The 20,367-nt window shown below is 34.0% G+C and overlaps 3 protein-coding genes across 6 annotated transcripts; 1 reads left to right on the forward strand and 2 right to left on the reverse strand.

Annotated features, from left to right (window-relative positions):
• Nucleotides 1–319: 319 nt before the first annotated feature.
• On the reverse strand, nt 320–5,618 carry LOC120262343 (monocopper oxidase-like protein SKU5). Of its 3 annotated transcripts, XM_039270442.1 has the most exons (10): nt 5,275–5,618; nt 3,822–3,931; nt 3,471–3,741; nt 3,240–3,393; nt 2,269–2,632; nt 1,726–2,091; nt 1,562–1,640; nt 731–930; nt 579–631; nt 320–501 (listed from the first exon to the last, which is right to left on the reverse strand). In XM_039270442.1, exons 1-10 carry the CDS (start codon nt 5,401–5,403, stop codon nt 482–484), a joined length of 1,746 nt encoding a protein of 581 aa, XP_039126376.1. In that variant the 5' UTR covers nt 5,404–5,618; the 3' UTR covers nt 320–481. The 3 variants fall into 3 exon arrangements, with proteins under 3 accessions (XP_039126376.1, XP_039126374.1, XP_039126375.1); XM_039270440.1 differs by having other exon boundaries at nt 320–631; XM_039270441.1 differs by having other exon boundaries at nt 320–631; nt 3,240–3,378; nt 5,275–5,617.
• Nucleotides 5,619–6,998: 1,380 nt separating this feature from the next.
• LOC120261605 (aspartic proteinase 39-like) lies at nt 6,999–13,238 on the reverse strand. The gene is given in 11 exon segments (XM_039269553.1): nt 6,999–7,160; nt 8,102–8,173; nt 8,843–8,918; nt 9,671–9,761; nt 9,845–9,915; nt 9,997–10,159; nt 11,349–11,506; nt 11,508–11,574; nt 12,173–12,420; nt 12,527–12,659; nt 12,775–13,238. Coding segments are annotated over 11 exon segments (1,458 nt in total). The 5' UTR covers nt 13,005–13,238; the 3' UTR covers nt 6,999–7,011.
• Nucleotides 13,239–15,127: 1,889 nt separating this feature from the next.
• On the forward strand, nt 15,128–20,156 carry LOC120260539. Of its 2 annotated transcripts, XM_039268034.1 has the most exons (9): nt 15,128–15,237; nt 16,265–16,387; nt 16,475–16,601; nt 16,702–16,815; nt 17,204–17,402; nt 17,523–17,568; nt 18,485–18,560; nt 19,108–19,371; nt 19,813–20,156. In XM_039268034.1, exons 2-8 carry the CDS (start codon nt 16,325–16,327, stop codon nt 19,305–19,307), a joined length of 825 nt encoding a protein of 274 aa, XP_039123968.1. In that variant the 5' UTR covers nt 15,128–15,237; nt 16,265–16,324; the 3' UTR covers nt 19,308–19,371; nt 19,813–20,156. The 2 variants fall into 2 exon arrangements, with proteins under 2 accessions (XP_039123968.1, XP_039123969.1); XM_039268035.1 differs by lacking the exon at nt 19,813–20,156 and having other exon boundaries at nt 17,204–17,395; nt 19,108–19,283.
• The last annotated feature ends 211 nt before the right edge of the window (nt 20,157–20,367 follow it).

The following is a 20,367-nucleotide window of genomic DNA, read 5'->3' on the forward strand; positions in this document are numbered from 1 at the left end:
TAGCGATAAGAGATTTTTTTCATGATACAAAATGTCAAAAAACTCTGTTATTCCAACATATCGCTAGTGACAAGGTGGCTTTTGAAAGAGAAGAAAAACATATAGAGTGTGTGTGTGTATATATTATCTTTAACTTGATAGAAAACTTCAAACTTATACACTTCTTAAACTATTTTATAGGCATAAAAAAAAATTATATATATAAAAAAAACTATTTACAAAACTTAAACTAGTCTAATCAACAAGTTAAACCATACAAATATTTAAAGAGAACACATGAACAATCAAAAGTTAATTTTCTCTTAATTTACTGATAGTCTGATACAACATACCAATTCATTCATCTGAGAATTTGTGCTCAAATTAACAATCCAGAGGAATTTGAGAGCCCCATAAACAGACTTACAACTTGCAAGAAGACCTCTACATCTCATGTGTCCTTGACATATGCAACTCCACAAAATGGATGGATGTTTGGTAATCATTTTTGGCTTTTGATTCCTGGATAAGGAGACATTATGATGGGAAGAACAAAATATGGAACAAAACAAGAAGAAGCCCAATCAAAATTTTGTTACTTGAGGACAAAACACATGATGCATCAGAAAAGCTAAATTTGTGAGACTGCTCCCTGTGAACAAAAAATAATAACAATGATGAATTGGTAGTAAATAATATTCATAAAAGGCATTTGTTCCACTAGCAGAAGATAATACTTGGTCTATCTTACTTTTGCAAGCTGGAGAGTGCACCGCAAAAGATAGCATTATCAGGCAAAGGAAGCTCCGTCTTGTTATTCACCTCTGGATTCACCACACTTATATACACTTCTTGGCCTAGGTACCATGAGTCCAGGTTCTCGGCACGCAAATTCCATATGCCAACATTATCGAGATAGACCAGGATTGCTGTCCAGGCACCAGGAAATACCTGCACTTTTAGAAGGTGTTTCAAAGACACATTTCAACACATTTCAACACATTTCAAGACAGAATACTTAAGGAGGGATTAAACTATTAATTTAATCTAAACCTCATCCGGAAAATCTCATGGGAGGTTTGTTATTTACCCAATTTATTTTATTTTCCAGCCAGTAAGTTAATTTAATGCATATGTTGCAAACGCAGCTGCATTTAAGCATCAAACTAAATTTATGGAAACTAGACTGAGGAGGCCAGCAACCAGACATGCCAATTAAACAATAAAACATACCAATTAATTGCGGAAGTTATGCATAATACAATATAGCATGCCCTAGTAATGACCTCATGCATAAAACGATAAAACATGGTAAGCAATTTCAGAGCTTATGCATACTTCAAAAAAATAATAACCTTGCAAGATAGACAAAACCAACATTCACCTGAACAAAATTTGCAAACCCAATGCAAATTCAACATTTTATAGACAGTGTTCACAACAAATGCAAGGGACAGCCAACATAAGCTTAGGTACAAGAACAGATCATCTATCTCACCACCTCATCCTAAGCTGAATAAATCATACCTGGAGCCTGGAATTGTCCAGATTTATTGAATCAATATTTAATCACATAATTTACCTGGATTGTGCTGCGAGCAACCCCATCCCACTTATTATATATCCCTCTGCTGTTCTCTGTCCAGATTCCAAAATCCATCCTGAAAATAATGAAATATACGGGGAATGAAATTACATGCATGAGACTGAAATGACAATCTTGTAGCACTGCTCTAAAAACATTACCCAACAACAAAAAACGCATAGCCATCCAAGTGGTAGCTTTGAACAGTTGTGTCATTGTTCTGAAATATGATTTCTGTGAATCCCTTGTAAGTACCATTAATGACTGATGTGTCAACTTTGGCAGGTCTGTTCATCATTCGATTTGGAAAATCAAGCTTATAGACTCCTGGAACATTGAACTGCTGTGCTAGCTTTAGGGGAGTAGTAGGGGCTATGTAAGAAATGCCATTCAAGGTTGTCCGTCGCTGTCCATTAATCAGTTGTGCAGGAGTATTAAGTAACACATACACATCTGTGACAGTGATATCACCATATCTAAAGGATCCTTGTGGATTAGGTCGTGCAGCACTAGCAGAGACATTCCACCTGAAAAACAAATCACCAGGAAATGTGACTAAAATTCGCACTTCCACTAATATAAATGTATATAAAAAAAATCCTTTCATCTAAAGACACTGAATTAAAAAAAATTTCATACACACAACAAGGACACACATAACTGGCAAACAGTAGCATACTTCAACATGCAAATCTCCTGGATACCTAATTGATTTTGCTTGGTTAATTGAGAAGTATGTATCTCTTTCATCTGGGCCATCAGGAAGTGGGCCTGAAGCAGGACCTTGAGAATTAGAGTAGTGCAGTATAGCGACACCTGTTGCTACATCCCGGATAGATTCATTGACAAACCGAGCACTTGCTGCGATATAATAATCACTGGACGCATTCTGATCCATTGTGACCAAGAAAGAATATGATTGGCCAGCATGAATGTCCATGTTTGTATAATTCTGCTGAATAGTATATGACCCTTCCGTTTCTACCAGAAGCATGTTATGATTTTGAATTCTAAAATTCAGGCTCGCTGAGATGCCAACATGGTGCACTCGAATACGATATGTTTTTCCTGGAAAGAAAAAGCCATGATATTATCTATTGAGGATGACAAGGTAATCATGAAAGTCACAAGTGAAGTTTTTAGAAACAATAGTGCAGCATCAATTCTAACAAGAATCGTTTTGGCATGACCAAGCAGTTTTACTGTATAAGCCATCAAATAGTATGTTGCAGATAAATAGCATTTGTATAATCGGCCAAGTTGCCTAGTAGAGTTCTTATAAAAGCATTTGAATGCATTGCATACTCAAAAATCTAAATGCTTAGCATATAAGTTATCATTCAACATGGAACAAAGTCATCTATTACCTAAAAGTGGAAGCATATCGTGATTTGTGACCACGAGATAATTTTTATTGATCTACCCATAAAATTTTCACATTGCAGATACCTACCTGGTGATATTTACCTGTATATTCTACAATTGTAAAGCAGGAGTTTGGGTGATAGTAAAGTGGTGATAAATCTATGAGGGGCATTGTAAATATGTAGGTAAAATGTCTAACTCATGCTTGCGGCATGGACAATTTGGTCAAGTCAAGCAATTCATGGGTGCATGTAGTGTTTCACATAAATTCATATAACCAATGCAGATCTAATAACTGCAAGAAGGATACCTGGCTCAACATTTATAGTTTCATAAGCTATTCCGGCAGGAACAATTGATTCATTGTAGCGGTAAGGACCAAACCCGTTAATGAGGACTCCATCAGGTGCTCCAAGGTCAGTTCCATCTTCTAACGTTTTCCTTAGTTCCTGTCCCACTGTAGCCTTAGTACAGTATAAAACAATCTCCGTGCATCACCTGCAAATAATATATATAACTTCAAGAAGGAACTCATTCTTACCTGGTAACCCCTGGTATACCAATCACCAATGAAGATTGTGACATCTCCATCAGGCATCCCAAAAGGCAATGGTATCACATCTCTATTATTTACTATAATTCCACCAAAACCACCTGCAGCCTTCTGAAAATTGATGGAAGAGAAATAAAAAAAACTGCCTATCTGATCTTTGACCTGAAACTCATAGGTCCAATTCCAACCCGAAGGAATTGGACAATTTGTCCCCAAGACACCATCCTGCCAAGAATTCTTCCGTTGCTGTAAACCATTCCTATAAAAATGCCACTATGATCATCGCTATCAACCATAATCATCATATCAAGAAGTAGAATAGAAAACTTTAAAAGTTACCATGTGACTAGAAATGGCTCATCCAAATTGTTTTTAACATTGAGAACAACATTCCAATTGGTGGTCACATTCAAAGTGGGCCCCGGAAACTGCCCGTTGATTCCAATTACCTGCATTCATGATTCAGAAGTAATAAAACCATTGGCCATCCATCTCGCAAACTTCATTTGACCGCTAAGAATATGAATAAGTATGAAGTAAAAGCAATTTAATGAAAGGAGAAATTAATAAATTGGATATAAGCATGAAAAAGAGAATAGATATTTGGGAAAAATAGCTTTGTTATAGTAGAAACTGGGGAAAAAAGGTTCTTCAACAAAATTGGAAAAAGTCAAATCTACATCCATCTATCTAGTTGCCCAGGACAGAATTGTAATTGGATGGGATTCACATAAGCTATTGCCTATGTATATTATGAAAAATTACCATGAGCAAGGGACTAAGGGTAATATTAGGCTTGTTCCCAGTAAAGAAAATTTCTAAAATTTCTAAAATATCATACTCTAGATGGTTGAAAAGTAGCACTTCGACAAAGATGCCACTAAAACTTATCAGTCACTTCCATAGGGTGAGTATATCATGATTCATGTCATGTCAGAATCCTTAATAGTTTGAATTTAATAAGTTGTTATCTTCATCCACCATTACATAACTAGCTCATACACACATGTTACCATCACTCATCAGTAGATATCGTTCAACAAGACCAATCATAAGACTAATCCTTACAGAATGAAGCATTTCTCACAAAATCTATGTATTTCATGAGAAACAGTTACAGATTGACTTAATATTTGTAAAGTCCCCAATTTCATGTGATACCTTCATCCTAAGGAATTCCAGGAACACAAACATGTACCTTACGAAATTGATTTACCTGTCAGCTTGCTTGTACTAAAATGCAATGAAAAGAAGATTCGGGTTATTGTTATAACGCTATTGGTTCAATTTCCTATTGTTATACTTCAAGCAGCTTGCATTTAAGCAAAATCTAACAAAGAGCCTGCCAATATCGAATGTATGTACTGGCATTTTCATCAAAAAGAGCACCAAAATCCAGGGCTAATTATCAATCTCCTTTGAAAGCTGACCAATAAACTTTCAGCAGCTTCTTTATGTAAAACTTAAATGCATATACAAATCATGGAATAACACAAAGGCCAGACTTTGCACCACCAAATAAATACCCAGAGACCTGACTAATTATTGATTTCGTTTTTTAACACCTCCTTAAACAAAAATGCATAACAATAAACCACCAGAATCCTCTAAAAGACAAGTTTGATCATCAAAGAATTCACAAACACCAGACTTTGCGCATCACCAAATACACCCACGCCGGCCACCCCAAAAATCCACCATGCCCGATGATCAATTTCCCTAAACTCCTGCTATCTTCTCATTCGTGCAAAAAGAGAAAAGCAGTGAGAAACCAGGATCAAAGTTCACAAACCTGCTGCTTAACACCAAGAGGCGCCGCAGAGATAAAAGACACGTCCCAGTCGATGTATGCGTAGGGATCTCCACCAAGAGCAGCATCGAACATCAAGAAAACAATCAAGAACCGCATAGCAGAGCACATTGGAGATGGTGAGGATAACCAGTGCTTGTTTTTCCCCCTCTTTCACTCTCTGTGTGAGGCGGCAGCAAAGGTAAAGAAAGAAGGAAAAGGAAAAGGAAGGGAAGGGAAGAGGACCAAGAGGTAGAGACAGTGAGATCAGACACACGCACAGCCACTGTGAGTGTTTCTCTCTTCTTTTCGAATTTCAAACAACGTTGTCGCCTTTTTTTTTTTCTTTGCTGGTCTTATTGATATCATAAAGAGTAAACGGGGGAGAGGGGTGGGTTAAACCATAAAACGGCAAAAACCTCTCATGAGATGAAACCTCTTCCTGTTACGTTGGGTTCGCTTGCTAAAAGTCGGTTGTGCTAGCTATTGTAAGTTGTTTAACCTTGTCCACCAGAATGTGGGTTTGTCTTTTCTTTTTTTTCTTTTCTTTTTTTTCCATTTTTGTTTTGTTTTATTTTTTACCTGTGCACACTGGACTTGATTTGTCCATTTTCAGATATAATATATATATATATATATATGAGAATAATATAATTAATATTAATAATTTGTGCCAAAGTTCATAGCGTAGCAGTACTTAATATTATTTGAAAAATAAAAGTGAGATAATAAAAAAATCTCAAATTCAAATCACATTGTTTTGATTGTAAGTATGAACTCACTATGAACTCACAATCTAAGCTCCTTATCTTTGATTGAGAATGCACAGATTAGACGCTGTTACGCATACCCCTAATATATATAATAAATCTATTAAAAAAAGTTAAAATAAAAAATAAATAAATGATTACAAGGGTAAATTTACGCTAAACATGGAATAAGAGATGAAGGGAGGATTTGACTGTTGACTGTGGGTTTTAATCTTTAATTTTTTTTATATATAAATCTACCATTTTAGGATGTTCACTCTATGGTCTTTTAAGGAGAGACAACAAAGAGGTTATGCTTACTTACGCTAATTATAAAACATGAAACCACAATCTTTTAAACTAAACACCAAAACATTTGAAGTAAAACGGGAGAAAACAAGACATTATAATAATATTATTAAAAAAATATATACTTACAAAAAAAAAGTACAAACACATCATCCATCCCAATAATAACATAGATTCCAAATTCTGGGCCTACCTCCACTGTGAAATACAATGCAGGAAACATCAAATCCAAGGCCAAAAGACCAATAAACACCACTGGCCCACAAAGCAAGCCTTAAAAGTAAAAAAAAAAAAAAAAACTTAAATATAACATTTCACATGTCCTACAAATAATCGCGAGAATGAGAATACACATTCATGATTGATGCAACTGAATACCATTATTACCCTTCTTAAATAAATCAGAGTTAAACCCTAGACAATAACAAGATAACGACATCCATGGATTATTAATTAACACATAGTGCTACTCTTAACACTTCAAACCACCAAACTCTGACATCACTCTGAATGGGCATCCCACTGGAAAGCCAAACAATACAAAAGGCAGCCCAAAAAAAAAAGTTGCGAAGACATTGCTTTCTATAAAAGAGAAATATGTATCAACACATTTTCTTTCTGTAAAAAAAAAAGGAATAGAATTCAAAGGTGATACCAATAAAAAGCCTATTTGTTTTGAACCTCAGTACAAAAATCGGCACAACAAAGCTGTCACAAGCAACAATATCGTCAACAGCCCGTTATCTAATCTGCTTGAGGCAGAAATATTGTGACTATTGACACTGTACACTGCTCCAGTTTTATCATCTCGGATTTTGATGCTTGAGGAGCCTGAAATAATCAAAACAATGATAGTTGCAGTCAATTCATTTTCAGAATTTTAGAGCACCACTTATTACATTTAAAGACAACGGTAAATGCAAATTGAATCCGCTATTTGGTAAACAAGGAGTAAACAAAAGAACACACAGAACAGGCAAAATTTAATGAATTCTTTTTCCCCAGAATGCATAATTTAAAAAATATGTAATTGACAAGATTAAGACCAGTCAGTTCAGAAAAATTAGAAGTTGACGCAAAGGTAAATGAAACATACAGTACGGAACCCTAGATTCAAAGTTTTGATGATCCAGATGACACATTTGAAAGCACAAAAAATAAATAAATAAAGAGCACAAATAGCTTTTTGGAATCATGGGTTTGGGGTTGTTTATTATGCTGTTCATTTTTACTATGTGAATAAATTGGATAGATTCAAAAGTTCCAATTTGCTGAACAAGAGAAATGAAACATCAAAAGAAAATGATATTGAAGAAAGACAATATAAAACTAGAACAAAAGAATGTCCTGTGGATCCATTTCAAGGCAATATGTGATGATAGAGGCATGGAGGTCTCATTTCAATAACATTTTCCATTCCCCTGTTTCCTATCCAGATGATGGAATACCCTCCTCAAACTTTTAAGTAAAAATGTATAGGAATTGCAAGGGAAAAATCATTGCTTTTTTTTTTTTCATATCGAACTTGGTAAAAATCTTCAGATATGTGATCCAACTTATAATTATATTCGATCTGAAGATACGAACATCTAAATTCCATATTCTTCTATATGCACATATTGAAGACCAATTTTCATATGAGAAAACACATAAAGTTGAATATATATATATAGAACACAACCCACAAGAGCTCTGAAAAAAAAAAAACTCCCCTTATAAAATGTTCATCCACAAAGTAAATTATAGAGAATGAAAAGGCACATAGGACTTACAATTATAGTCAGTCCAACCAATATTCTGGTTTTCAAGATCATAAATGACCAACTTATTTGATAGGACTAAATCTGCAAAAAGGAGAAGATAATGATGACATCAGTAAAAGATTCAAAATTCTATCGAATATGAAATAGTGAAAAAGGAAACTATTCAGAAGCTATTCCGGAGGCTCAATTAGCTCTCTTGGGATCAGTTTCTTTACTTCTGTAATGCATTCCAAACAAACAAAAACTGTAACAAATGTCAAAAGTAAATAATACATCAACAAGTTCAAGAGAGGGTAAATTACTTCTAAACTATAGTATTTAATGGCCTACTGATTTTTGAGCTTGCAGCATTGCACACACTGTGGCTAAGGTGCTTATGCATATCATGGTTTTAAAATCTAAATTTGGTTTCAATGTCAGACTGGGTGAAAACTAGCATAGTCACCTTTATTATTTATTGTTCTCGTCGCATCTGATCTTAGTATGTATGGTATAAATCATAAAAAATGTAATATTATTGGCCCCTTTTTAAATTATAAGCTCTTGCAATATTTCCCGCAACTTCAATCTGATTCTCAAAAGAACAGGTCATATCAATAATCAGATTCTTGAAATATCATTTGATGTTCTTGCTTCATCATTAGATTTTCATGACTAGGGAAACTTAATAATGCTAGGCAATATTTGGACAGGATTGAAGACAGAATTTCTAAGGGAAACAAAGTCAGAGTTATAAAGTGAATTGTTTACCCCCCAAAAGAGCAATGTCTCTTCCATCCCTTGATTGCACGCCACTATTTTGCCAACCAACACACCACACACTATCCTGTAAGCAATCCAACAAATGATGTTACTGAATCAATAACAATAGTAGCAAAACTACAAATTTAGTTTAAAATGCATCGGTACTGTCAGATGTAATACCATTACTAAAAAGGCTTATTTGCTCTCCCATCCTATCTTAAGAATTTTAAATAAAGTAAATAAATTTTTTCTTAGTTTGTCTACCAAATAAGCAAAAAAGTTACTTTGAAGCCTAATCAAGTTGATTGATCAACAAAAGTAAATATTGATTCTCCTTCTCCATCTGTCAACACTGACTCAAGTACAAATTAGCTGATTTTAAGGAACATTTGCAATTTTCTCTAGAAGAAACTGAATCCCTGGAATCATAAGTTCTTGATAAATGAGGTGGAGAAGATCTTAACTACTGCTGAACAAATTTGAAGCTTTAAATAGGGTGAAGTAGGAAAGGAGTTTAAAGGATAAGTAAAAGATGCATGTCAGCAAATGTAAAAGACATAGGCACACCACCTGTTCCCTAACCAAAAAGTATATAAGGCAAAAGTTCATTTACAAAACCATCAGTAAATGGTCGATTGATACAGTACAAAAGATATTGTGTGATCTAAGAAAAATAATAGAAATGGAAGACGCACAGGCAGCTATTGCAAGGGGAAAACTTTCATGATACAAGATTAATTGTACGAGTTAAATCACTTTAAACAACTATTTGTAAACATAAGTTCATGTCTCCAGATACCACAGTCACAAGCTCAGGAAATAGATATTATTTACCTGATCTTCAAAAAGATAATCATGAGGATGCACTGTCAATAAAAGGGAATTCTCAAAATGGAAAATGACATCTGGAAATCCATCATCTACACTGCAATAAAGGACATTGGAAGACATTAAAAAGAGAAACTAACTATAAATTTATGACACAAAAACCAAATTATGAATACATACTTTTTGTAAAAGCGAAAACACAGAAAATCTTGAACAGTATGGAAGTTCAAATCCGGCTGGTACGAAAAGATCTGAGAAGACATTAAAAAATGACTCAAAGAAATCAAAATAAGTTTGAAACAATCAACTATCTGGGGAAGAAGGTTTCATACAGAAGACATCAATAGCTTGTATGCTGTTTCTGGGAGATATGCCAAGGTTGTACCACTATCGATAATTGTCCCTTTCTTTTCTCCAGTTTCAAACAAATCAGTAGGAAGCGTTAAGAAGGACCCACCAACTTCAATTGCCTTCAAATTAACATTGTAATGTGGCCTACAACAGTCATACATTCATCAATCTCAGGGACTTCAATATTAAAAAGGCAAATGGTTAAAAAAGCGAAACAAAACTCGGACTTAGTGTAAAACAGAAATAAAGTTAATCTATACTAGCATTTCATTCCCAAAACAACTCTAGCATATAATATGGCCTAGAGCCACTCAAATGAATGCAAAGCGTTGCACAGAAGTGCCCCAAAATAAAAGAAGCAACCATAAAGAAGTGTTTCTCCAATATTTCTGTAGGCATGGAAAATAATTTTCATCAGACAACTTCTCATGAGCCAAATCATGTGCCAATTATAGTAATAATTGGCTCTAAAAAAATCTATTTGGCGAATCATTCGAATAAATGGAGCTAAGTATACATCATCAGATTATAAAATTATCCAGGATTCCCCTCTCACATCACCATGCCCTGATTGATAAACAATTTGGAATTTGCTGAAGCATATCATGTGCCATATCCACCCCATCAAATTCCTTGCAGATTTCATAAATTTGACAAGTTCCGAGGCATTCCACTCCTCTTCGTAGATTCTTCATTAGTAATGGTATCACCTATTTCGGCTAAACAAGTTGGTTGTTTGGTGATGCATATGCAACAAAAGAAAATTCAGCATCAAAGAAAAGAGCACTAACTAGATAACAACAAATGCCTATTCAAACCTTGAGATCCAAACACAGTGAATACGTTACAAATAAATTTTTTTATTCACGAATGTGTCACAAACTTTCCTAATTATATTAGAATAAACCAATACATTGAGGATTATTTATTTTAGTTCAGGAATATCAAATGGAACAGCTAATCTGAAAAAAGAAAGAAGTTTCGCAAATTTTTTTTAAGAAAAAAACAAGTAGCCTCCAATTTAGATTTACTTGTCAACGCTAACTCTTAACCTTGCATGGTAATGCAATTCAAAGAAAAGGATTGTGGATCCTTTTTTGGAAGGAAGAATGGATAGAGTACGTAAACATATTTTAAGCATATCATATTATGACAAGAAATTGATTTTCTTGGAAAAGCGTTAAATGCGACAAGAAAGTGGGGGCCAGCAAATGACAAGGAAGAGCATGCCAAATTAATATCAGGCCATCAATAGAAACTGAAACAAAAAATTGCATAGGAAATTAAAAGTTGCTTGAGAAGTTCTGCACTAATGAGGCCTAAAGTGACATACTGATCAGGTACCAACGGGGTAGTCTTTACTTTTGGCTCAACCACACGCCCAATGGCGAAAATTCCACCTCCATTTGTAGTGTCCAAGCAATGAGAAAATACCTTCTTCACTTTCCCAGAGGAAGCTAGTTGAGATAACATAGATGAATTTGACTGTCCCAAAACCAAGAATTCCGTCAAGTGCTTCACCTGATGAACCTAAATCAGCAGATTGTTGTGCACCACACCTATATCAAACATGATGGAGCAAAAAGATTTATTTAAAACTTGAAAAAGCAGCATGTCTAGAATACTACTAAGCCATAATGGAAGCAGCAGAAGTTATAGGGTAATAATTCCTCCTAGATTTGTTATGTTCTGTTGTTAGTACAAGATACTTCCTAGATGACATCAACAACATGTCTAGAATACTACTAAGCCATAATGGGAAATGAATCACTACCAAAAGTGAAAGAATATCCATGTCTTTTGGTTCCAGGACAATTTCTTTCACCATCTTGATCATTTAAAAGTGACACATTCTTCTAAAGCATTGCTTGAGCCACTTAGCAATTAGATGACAATAACAAATAAAGATTATGAGTTTTAGTGAAAAGAAAATCCCTTTTCATAGAATAATATTAAGAATCCTAATGGTGCCTTGAAATGTCACATGGAAAATATAGGCACCCATTGAACATAGACGATGGTAAACATTTTTCAAATTATTAGGAGGATCCTAAACAGCCTTAGCTCAAATACAAAACCATTGCAACTACAACAGTTTGCTAAATTAACGCAAGGAGCAAGCCGACAAATTTGAGTTGAATCCAGAACAGAGTTTACCCGAATGTGACACTCCCATTGGCAAGTTCTGTCTGATGATCACCAGTGACTTGGTTGTATTGAACAACATCTGTCACATAAAACCCAGAACTCGTGCTCCCGTCACCATACGACACGCTGTACTGGCAAGGCAAGTTTGGCGTGCATCCTGGAATGTCTCCCCCATACAATGAGGAGCAGAAATTCTGGTCACAAGACACATACTTTGCAGTGCTTGATCCTTTAGGATCAAACAATGCAAGCTCTACCTGCAAGGCACCAAAATCAACCCTTTTAATCAATACACAAAACAATCATCCCACAGAAAAGAATAGCACTGCGAGAGATCATCAAACAAAACTCAATAAAGATTACCCCTTGTATATCACTTTTCTTAGGGCAACGCTGGCATGTCACACAATTCACCCAAAGGATGTCACTTCCGGTGTCCACCTGCACATAATAGTTCTTGGGTGGCGATCCAAGCGCAATTTGAGCAAAATAAAGCCTACAAACAACCCAATACGAAAATAAAAACATCAAGCATTATTCCACATTAGGTATACACAATTCACAGACCAAATCCAACAAAACAACGAGAGAGAAGTAAATAGAAAGCAAACCCCGTGCTGGTAGGCAGGCCCACTCCACCCATAGGGAGATCAACAGCAGAAAGAAGCCGACCATGGCGACGAGCATCATGCGCACGGAGCTCCTCCACCATCCGCCGACCAAAGAACTTGTGCTGCACCTTGAAAATCCCATTCCCAGAAACACCAATCGCCCCACTCTCAAAAACCACCAAAACAAGCAAAAATACAAAACATCCACCAAGAATTCTCCTCCGATCCATGAAATCCCACAAAAAAAACCACAAATCTCACCACCACCTCCTCTTCTCTCTCTCTCTCTCTCTCTCTCTCTCTCCGGAGAAAGGGAAGCAAAAAGAAGAAAAAAAAGAAGAAAGGGTTCGCTTTCCAACGGTTTTCGCTTAAATATGAAACAAGCGGGAGCGTGTTCTCTTTTTTATACCAGCTTCCTTTTCGGCGTCGGAAGGGAAGCCAGCGATGCCAGCTCTCACCGCTCAAGAAGGGCATCATTTTTTTATTATATATATATATATATTTATAATTTTTAAATCATCAAAACTGGCATTCATTCATAAATGTTTGAAAATTTTTATTTTATTATTTTTTTTTTTTTTTAAATCATTTTTATTTAATGTTGCTTTGCTTTGAGTTTAATTTATCTTTCTTTTAAACTTTGACCGGATTGGGTTTGTGGCCACGTGGGGCAATGGACGTGCCTACCTGTCTCCTGCTTTGCGTCGGCTGCCCCTAGAAAAAAACATAATAGGGGCTTTTTTGACATTTTCATCCATTCAAAAATGTGTAAGATTGAATTTATATATCTCTCTTTTATTATAAATTTTAAATTAATAATACTTTATACTTGTAATAATATGTTAAAAATTAATTTAATAAATACTTTTGTACGTGCAATGCGTTTGTCAATTCTGGTGTTGATAAGTTGTTAACTAGATATCTATCTGTGCACTTTTTATAGGTAACATTCAATTGAGACTTATATAAGTAATAAGGTACAATGCTGACTTTGGGAAAAAGAAAAGTTGACCCAGAATATATGCATTTAATAAATATTATGATTTTTTGGTATGCAAGAGATGTATGTTTTTTAGTCCAATATTTGAGTTTCATAAATGCTATGATTTTTTGGGCATATAAGAGAAATGTTTTATATTTAATTTTTAACAGTGACAATACAGATGTGTTGAAAGAGTATTTTTGTGTTTATGCATATCTGTGATTTAATTATTTATTTTATTAAAAAAATTATAGAATGTATATATATATATATATGCATTTCACATAAAATTTTTATTAAAAATTATATTTAAAGAAAAAATGTATGAATGTTTATTTTCATATATCATGCGGAAACATACTTATTTTCATATTTCAGAAAATAGTCAAAATACCAATAAGGGAAATAAATCTAATTTTAAATTAAATAAGGGGCAAAAATCCAAAACATTAATGGAGACTCCAGTGAACATCTCTGTCACAACAACTAGCAATTAGTAATATGACTAACTTGCTAAGTAAGTATCCTCATGGTTTCCATTTATTTAAGTGCCTCCTTCCTGGAAGCTTTGGTTTTTTGGATAAAGCTAGAAGCATATTGAAACATATATTAATATATAGATACCAACAATCAACTTAATTACCTACTTAAGTTGTGAGGATAGAATGAAAACAAAGCCAAAATTAATATAGTGATTAAGAGTTCAAATTTCTCCCTTTCATGATAAATAATCTAAATATTGATTTCTTCACCGAGAAAAATAAATTAATCTTTCTAGTGATTTTGAAATTTTTTACTTTTTAAATATGACAAGTTCTATATTAAAAATCAAGGCGCTTAATTTTGTTTAACATATAAATGGCAAATTTATTTAGGCTACTATTTACTTAATTATTTTAGTCCAATTGCTTGACATAAGATTATTGAAGCTGTTGACTCCAATTAAATTTCATTATATATTGCTGAGATATGAAGTTAAGTCGATGAAACACATTCGCATTGCTCATGAAATAAAAATAATATAGAATAATTATATGTTAACCATTGTATAACAAAACTTAGTAAAAAACAATAATAATAATAAAAATCTATCTTTCTGTAAAACATTGATAAATTGCCATTTTGTTTTTAAATAAAGGTATATATCCAAATTTTAACTTCAGTATTTTTTTTAAAAATTTTTGGAAAATAATATGATTTTTATGGAATTATTCAATTATTAACTTCTACAATGATAATAATAATTAGTTAAAAAAAATCACTAAAAAAAAAAACTCAACTAAAACTTTCTCAAATCTCAGGCAAAATTCTATTATTTTTCAGGGCATATATGCAAAACACCCAGTAAACTGTAAAAGCCCTAATCCCAAATTCCCAACCGCCTTGCGTTTGTCTTCTCAAGCGCTGGCTTCCCTTTCCGGCATACTCGCCGTTCGCTCTCCGGCTTCATCTCAATTTTCGGAATTCGTCGGCCTTGATTCGTAAGGCTCTTCCTTCTTCTCAATTGCTTCTTCCCTACTCGCCGTTCTTATGTAGTGCCTGCGCAGTTGCTTATCAGTTTTCCTTTGATGGCAATGTCTTTTGATGGGTGTGAAAAATTATATAGGATATAGACTAATGTTTGCAAATTTCATGTGGTTTACACCTGTAAAAGTTAAAATTGGCATGATTTCAATGCAGCAATATATGTATATTATGTATATCCATTGGACTATTCTTGGAAGTTATTGTCTCAACTCTCAGGACTTCTGCAATTTGGCCATCCATTTTTGTGTTTCATGCGATTTTGAAAAGATGAAATTGGAACAGTTTCACTGCAGCAATGTATTTTTATCCTGTTCTGTAGATTATTTTTACAAGTTAGAATATCAACTTCTGGTCCTAGTTTAAGTGGTTTGTGGAAAAAACATCTTCTTTCTGTAATCCTCTGCGATTCTATAATTGCAATTTTATTGGCTTTTTTGTATGTAATCTTTATTATCATGCAATTATGCAAGTATTATTTAGGTTGTGTTTGGATAGAAAATAATGATGGAAAGGAGGAATAGCTATTTCCTACCTTATGCTTGGCTCTTATTCCAGCAATAAGCTAATAGCAGAGATCGCCGTGGAATTAACTTGTTCCTGAATAAGACCCCTTATTCTTTGGGGGTTTGGCTTAGAATGTAGGAAAAAGATATGTATTATATCATGTTATTCCTTGTCTAGACTCTAAACACCTTCTTATGTGATATTTGTAATATTATGTTTTTTTTTTATTTTTATAACCAGAATGTATTTTTTTTTTTACAGAAATTTCCAAATGTCTGGAATTTTTATGATGCATATGTTAGTTTTGGTTTTGTTTTTTCTATAAATCTAGAAATGTTACATTTCTGAATCTCAAGCAAATTTTTTGTTTGGCCTGTGGCAATTATCTCATGGCCCCAACTCCTTAGCTGGTCCACCATGCATTAAATCCTTTTTAATGATTTGTCTTTAATGTAATCTATTTTATTGGTTCTATAGGTGAGAGATTTTAATAATAATTAAGACACAAGGCACGCTTAGTGGTCAGATGTGATTTTCATGATAATGGACCTGGCACCCTTTAAACTAGATATTGATGAGCTTCTTGATGAGTTCACTGAGGTAATTAACTTCTAGTTATCAGCCATTATATTCTTGTTTTCTGTAGGAAAATGATTTTCTTTGGTGTTTTGATTTTCAAAATGGCAGGGAAATTTGACTACTTTGACGGATTTCAAGAGGCTGTGGGCAGCTAGAAAGTTCTCATACATCTATGAAGCTAGACCTACTACAAACTCTGCTTTCTTCATGCAATCCCTTTTCTCATATTGCATCAGTATGTTTGGATGCTTATCATGCTCATTCCAACTTATGATGTATATCTTTGAGGTTTCTATGGTTTGATTACTTTTAATCGTATTGTCTTGTGAACGTAGGTAACATTGTTTCTCAAGCCCCGCTGGCAAGGCGATTGGGTGGTCTTTATTGCCTTTATTGTCTTCATCAGACACAGCCCTACAAACCTAGCTTCAAGATTTACTTGTCCCTTGGTATGCTTTGTTTTAACTTTTTTATTTTTTTAGATACGTTTGTTTTTCTACATCATATTTGTTGATTGTATGATTTAAAGAAGCCATAGTTATGCATAGAGAGCAATCCTTAATTATTTCACTGTTGATTGTCATTTGATAGATATTTCCACTTTTAATGTCTTGAAGAATGCAGGACTTGTGATGGTAGAGATTATTATTTGGTTCATTTCTCTATGATCACTGCATCTTTTTCTTTTTCTTTTTTTTTTAATATAAAAAGTCCTTTTTATTTAATTTCATGCTGCTGTTATGCTTTCTTCAACAGTATTTTCCCCTTTTTTTGGGTACATGGGTTGTTTTTGAATGTTGCTTACCATTACTTCTTCTTTGCTCTTTCAAATTACAGATGAATTGAGGAGACTTAGAAAGTTGGTGATTGATGCGAAGGAAAATGGCATCAAAGTGGTTATCGCATTAGTGAAAAGAATGCTAGTTATGAACATGTTTCTATTTGGTTCTGTCGATATAGCTGGTGGTTCTGTAACTCAGAGAGTTGAGGAAATCACTAAACTGCAAAACAAGCACATTCAAATTGCATGTGAGAAGTATCGTATCTGATTCATTCTCTGTGCCTTTCTCAGCATTCATTAGACTCTAAAAATTCCTAATTACTGTTATGTTAGTATTTTGATGCCTTTTCTAATTTGTTCTCTTTTTCAATGCAGATTATTGTCTAACACTCAGATTGAGGACTTTCTGCATATGGACCTCGTAAGTTAGCATTTCTTTTTCTGAAGCAGAATTTTTCTTGTTTTCATGTTGTCCCTATAAGGTGTTTATATATGATAAATGGTTAGCTTGTTTTTCTGAGATGAAAAATAAAACTGAAACAGGTTGTTTTAAGTAGAAGAACATGATATCGAATTTTATCACCTGGTCCTTCATTTTTGCACTTAAGAATGCATTTTTGCTCCTGTTAGCTTAATGTGTATTAGAAATTGATGTGAAATCTCCTAGTTTTGTAGAGACACTTCTCTGTATGTAGGTATGCACTAAAGTATGTGAAGGTCATTTTCATTTTCTTTTATGTACAACATTATCATTTAACTCAACATCCTACGGTTGTGTGTATGCGGGTGGAGAAAATTAAGTTTACAGACTTAAACTCTTTGAGTTTAAGTTATATTGGCACCTCTACTTGGACTTTGAAATGATAATGTGCACTTTAAGGTTCTTGCACTTTCTTTGTAGAAAAATCATGTAGAAGATTGTCTCTTAGTGATGGGCTACTTATAGGTCAGGACTTGTCATTCAAAGATATCTTGGCCAAAAAAAGAAAGTAAGAGAATTTTTTGTAATTTCAAAACTATTAATAGGCCAGAAACATGATTCAAAAGCTTCTACATGTCGCTTTATTTTTGAAAGCTAAGTTGGAGAAATGTGACTTTTTACGTTGATCATAAAAAAAGTGTTATTTGACATCATTATTTACGAGACAGAAGAATGGCAATAGCCATGTTACTTTTCCTTTTGTTTTATAAGATTTTAATCATTAAACCCTACTCTCAACTTCATGTGTGATTTCATGAACAAAATTGGTATTGAATAAAAGATAAAAATTTATGAAGCAAGTCTTTAAAGCTATCTGGGTCCATACTTGAGTGCTGATTACCTATTATTTTGGCAGGGTGCAGAAATGGAGCTTAAAGTACTCAAAAAAATGTCAGAAGAATATGAAAATGCAAAGCAACTGGCTATCAAAGGTGCTTCTACATTACCAATTGATTAATGCTACCTTTTCAATTTTCTCAATCCTGTCACAGCCCGTATGCACTAACCTCTTACGCGTAAGAAATCATGATGATCAGAGAGTTTTATAGGTTCATTCTTTTAAAGTTTTAGTTAAAGGAGCTGTCGCAGTTTGCAGACTTGATTCCCTTTTTCGGTCTTTGCTAAAAATTTCTTTTGAGAAGCATTATGTACCTATATCAGAGCTATTCAAAGTAAAGTTATCCTAGAGATACCAGTAACTCAGTTGGAAACTATATAGACCATTAAGTTTCTTGTATTCAACTGAGTGTTATTCAAGGTGAGTTTTAATTGGCTGGAGGAAGCTCAAAAGATGCTTTTGGCAATTATGTCATATTTAGCATGATTTGGAACTGAAGAGATGCTGTGTATTGTGTTCTTATTTTAAGACTTAAGAAATTGCACAACGTGTGCAAGATGTTTTCATTACTCATAGGCCTGTAATCAAGAGCTTTCTTGCAACTATTTTTCTACTCATTCTCATTTACTTTCTAATTTCAGAGGCTAGTCAGAAGGTTGAGGTTCAGGACATAAAACATATAGCAGAAAATAAGAAACTGGTAGGGAACATGGTGAAAGAAATAGTGGATGAATGGGATGCTCAAAAGGAAATGTTCTATAAGCAGACAGGCATTAGCCAGCGAAACGAGGTTGCACTTGTTGATGATTTTGATGAATTGGAACATCTACTGAATGAATGAAGTTGATAAACCAAACTGATTTCAATCACCTTTAGCCTTCTTCATGTTCGAGCAGGATGAACAGGTATGTAGTACTGTTTATTTATTGTGTGCTTTCTTTTTCATAGGCCTGATTGTTGGAGAATTGTTAAGTCATCATTTAAATAATATTGAGATTTGCTGACCTTTTCAAACTTCTCATGAAGCAAATTTTCTTGCTTAAACCAACATAGAAGATGTCCCAAGTAACAAGTCTTGGTAAATTAAAGAATGCAAGTTCTATACAAAGATTTGACTTGAGTTTGAGGTCTGCTTTCTGTGGAGATTGTTATGAACATTAGCCCTTCTTTTTCAGAATCCCCCCTACAGAATTAGTTTGTTTAAATGGCAATCCTATTTTCTTCTCACCTTTTTAATTGTCTGTTAACATGCTTATTAGAATTATATTCTTGTTGCTTTGTCAAATGCGACCTGTGGCAAATATGGAATCTTTCTTCTAACCTTTACAATGGTTCTAAACTTGCAGATTGGGGAAGACAAACACAATGAAGCTCTTTTTTCATGCTGAAGTTGCTGAGGAGTAAAAGTACTCATTCCTGAGCAATGAAACCAAAAGAAGTGTACTCTACAAAGTCATACACAAGGATGGGATTTTGTTCCTGGTTCTTGTAACTATCGGCTATTTCAATTTTCAACTGAAATGTCACTTGTCCTCCTGTGCATGGCTTACAGGTCAAATGATCAAGTTGAAATTTTGTTCATATGAACTATAATTTGTTATTCTATTTTGAGATGTGTGAAAAATATGTATAATTCACATCTATTGTTTGCGTTGCGTGTAAATCTTATTTATCAGGTTTAAGGTGGATAGTTTGTTATAATGAGTTACAATTATTTTCAGTGATGGTGATAGTAGAATTAACCATCTGATAGATTAGCAATGATGTTTAGGCTGAATTGATTGTCGGAATGGCATGGTGGTCAAGATGGCATTTATGTAGCATTCATTTTTAAAAATTAAATTATTATTATTATTTTAATCTTAGTATAAATGATAAACTGAAAATCTTCTCCTTACACT

Source organism: Dioscorea cayenensis, chromosome 5 (assembly GCF_009730915.1).
Source record: "Dioscorea cayenensis subsp. rotundata cultivar TDr96_F1 chromosome 5, TDr96_F1_v2_PseudoChromosome.rev07_lg8_w22 25.fasta, whole genome shotgun sequence".
NCBI lineage: Eukaryota > Viridiplantae > Streptophyta > Magnoliopsida > Dioscoreales > Dioscoreaceae > Dioscorea > Dioscorea cayenensis.

Excerpts from the sequence above, each read along its gene's own strand:
- LOC120260539 (XM_039268034.1), top strand. The coding sequence starts at position 16,325 with ATGATAATGGACCTGGCACCCTTTAAACTAGATATTGATGAGCTTCTT. Across the intron at positions 16,388-16,474 it reads TTCTTGATGAGTTCACTGAG|GGAAATTTGACTACTTTGAC; the intron begins GTAATTAACTTC and ends TCAAAATGGCAG. Across the intron at positions 16,816-17,203 it reads CAAGATTTACTTGTCCCTTG|ATGAATTGAGGAGACTTAGA; the intron begins GTATGCTTTGTT and ends TTCAAATTACAG.
- LOC120262343 (XM_039270440.1), bottom strand. The coding sequence starts at position 5,403 with ATGTGCTCTGCTATGCGGTTCTTGATTGTTTTCTTGATGTTCGATGCT. Across the intron at positions 3,932-5,274 it reads CTCTTGGTGTTAAGCAGCAG|GTAATTGGAATCAACGGGCA; the intron begins GTTTGTGAACTT and ends TCATGAATGCAG. Across the intron at positions 1,641-1,725 it reads TATGCGTTTTTTGTTGTTGG|GATGGATTTTGGAATCTGGA; the intron begins GTAATGTTTTTA and ends CATTATTTTCAG.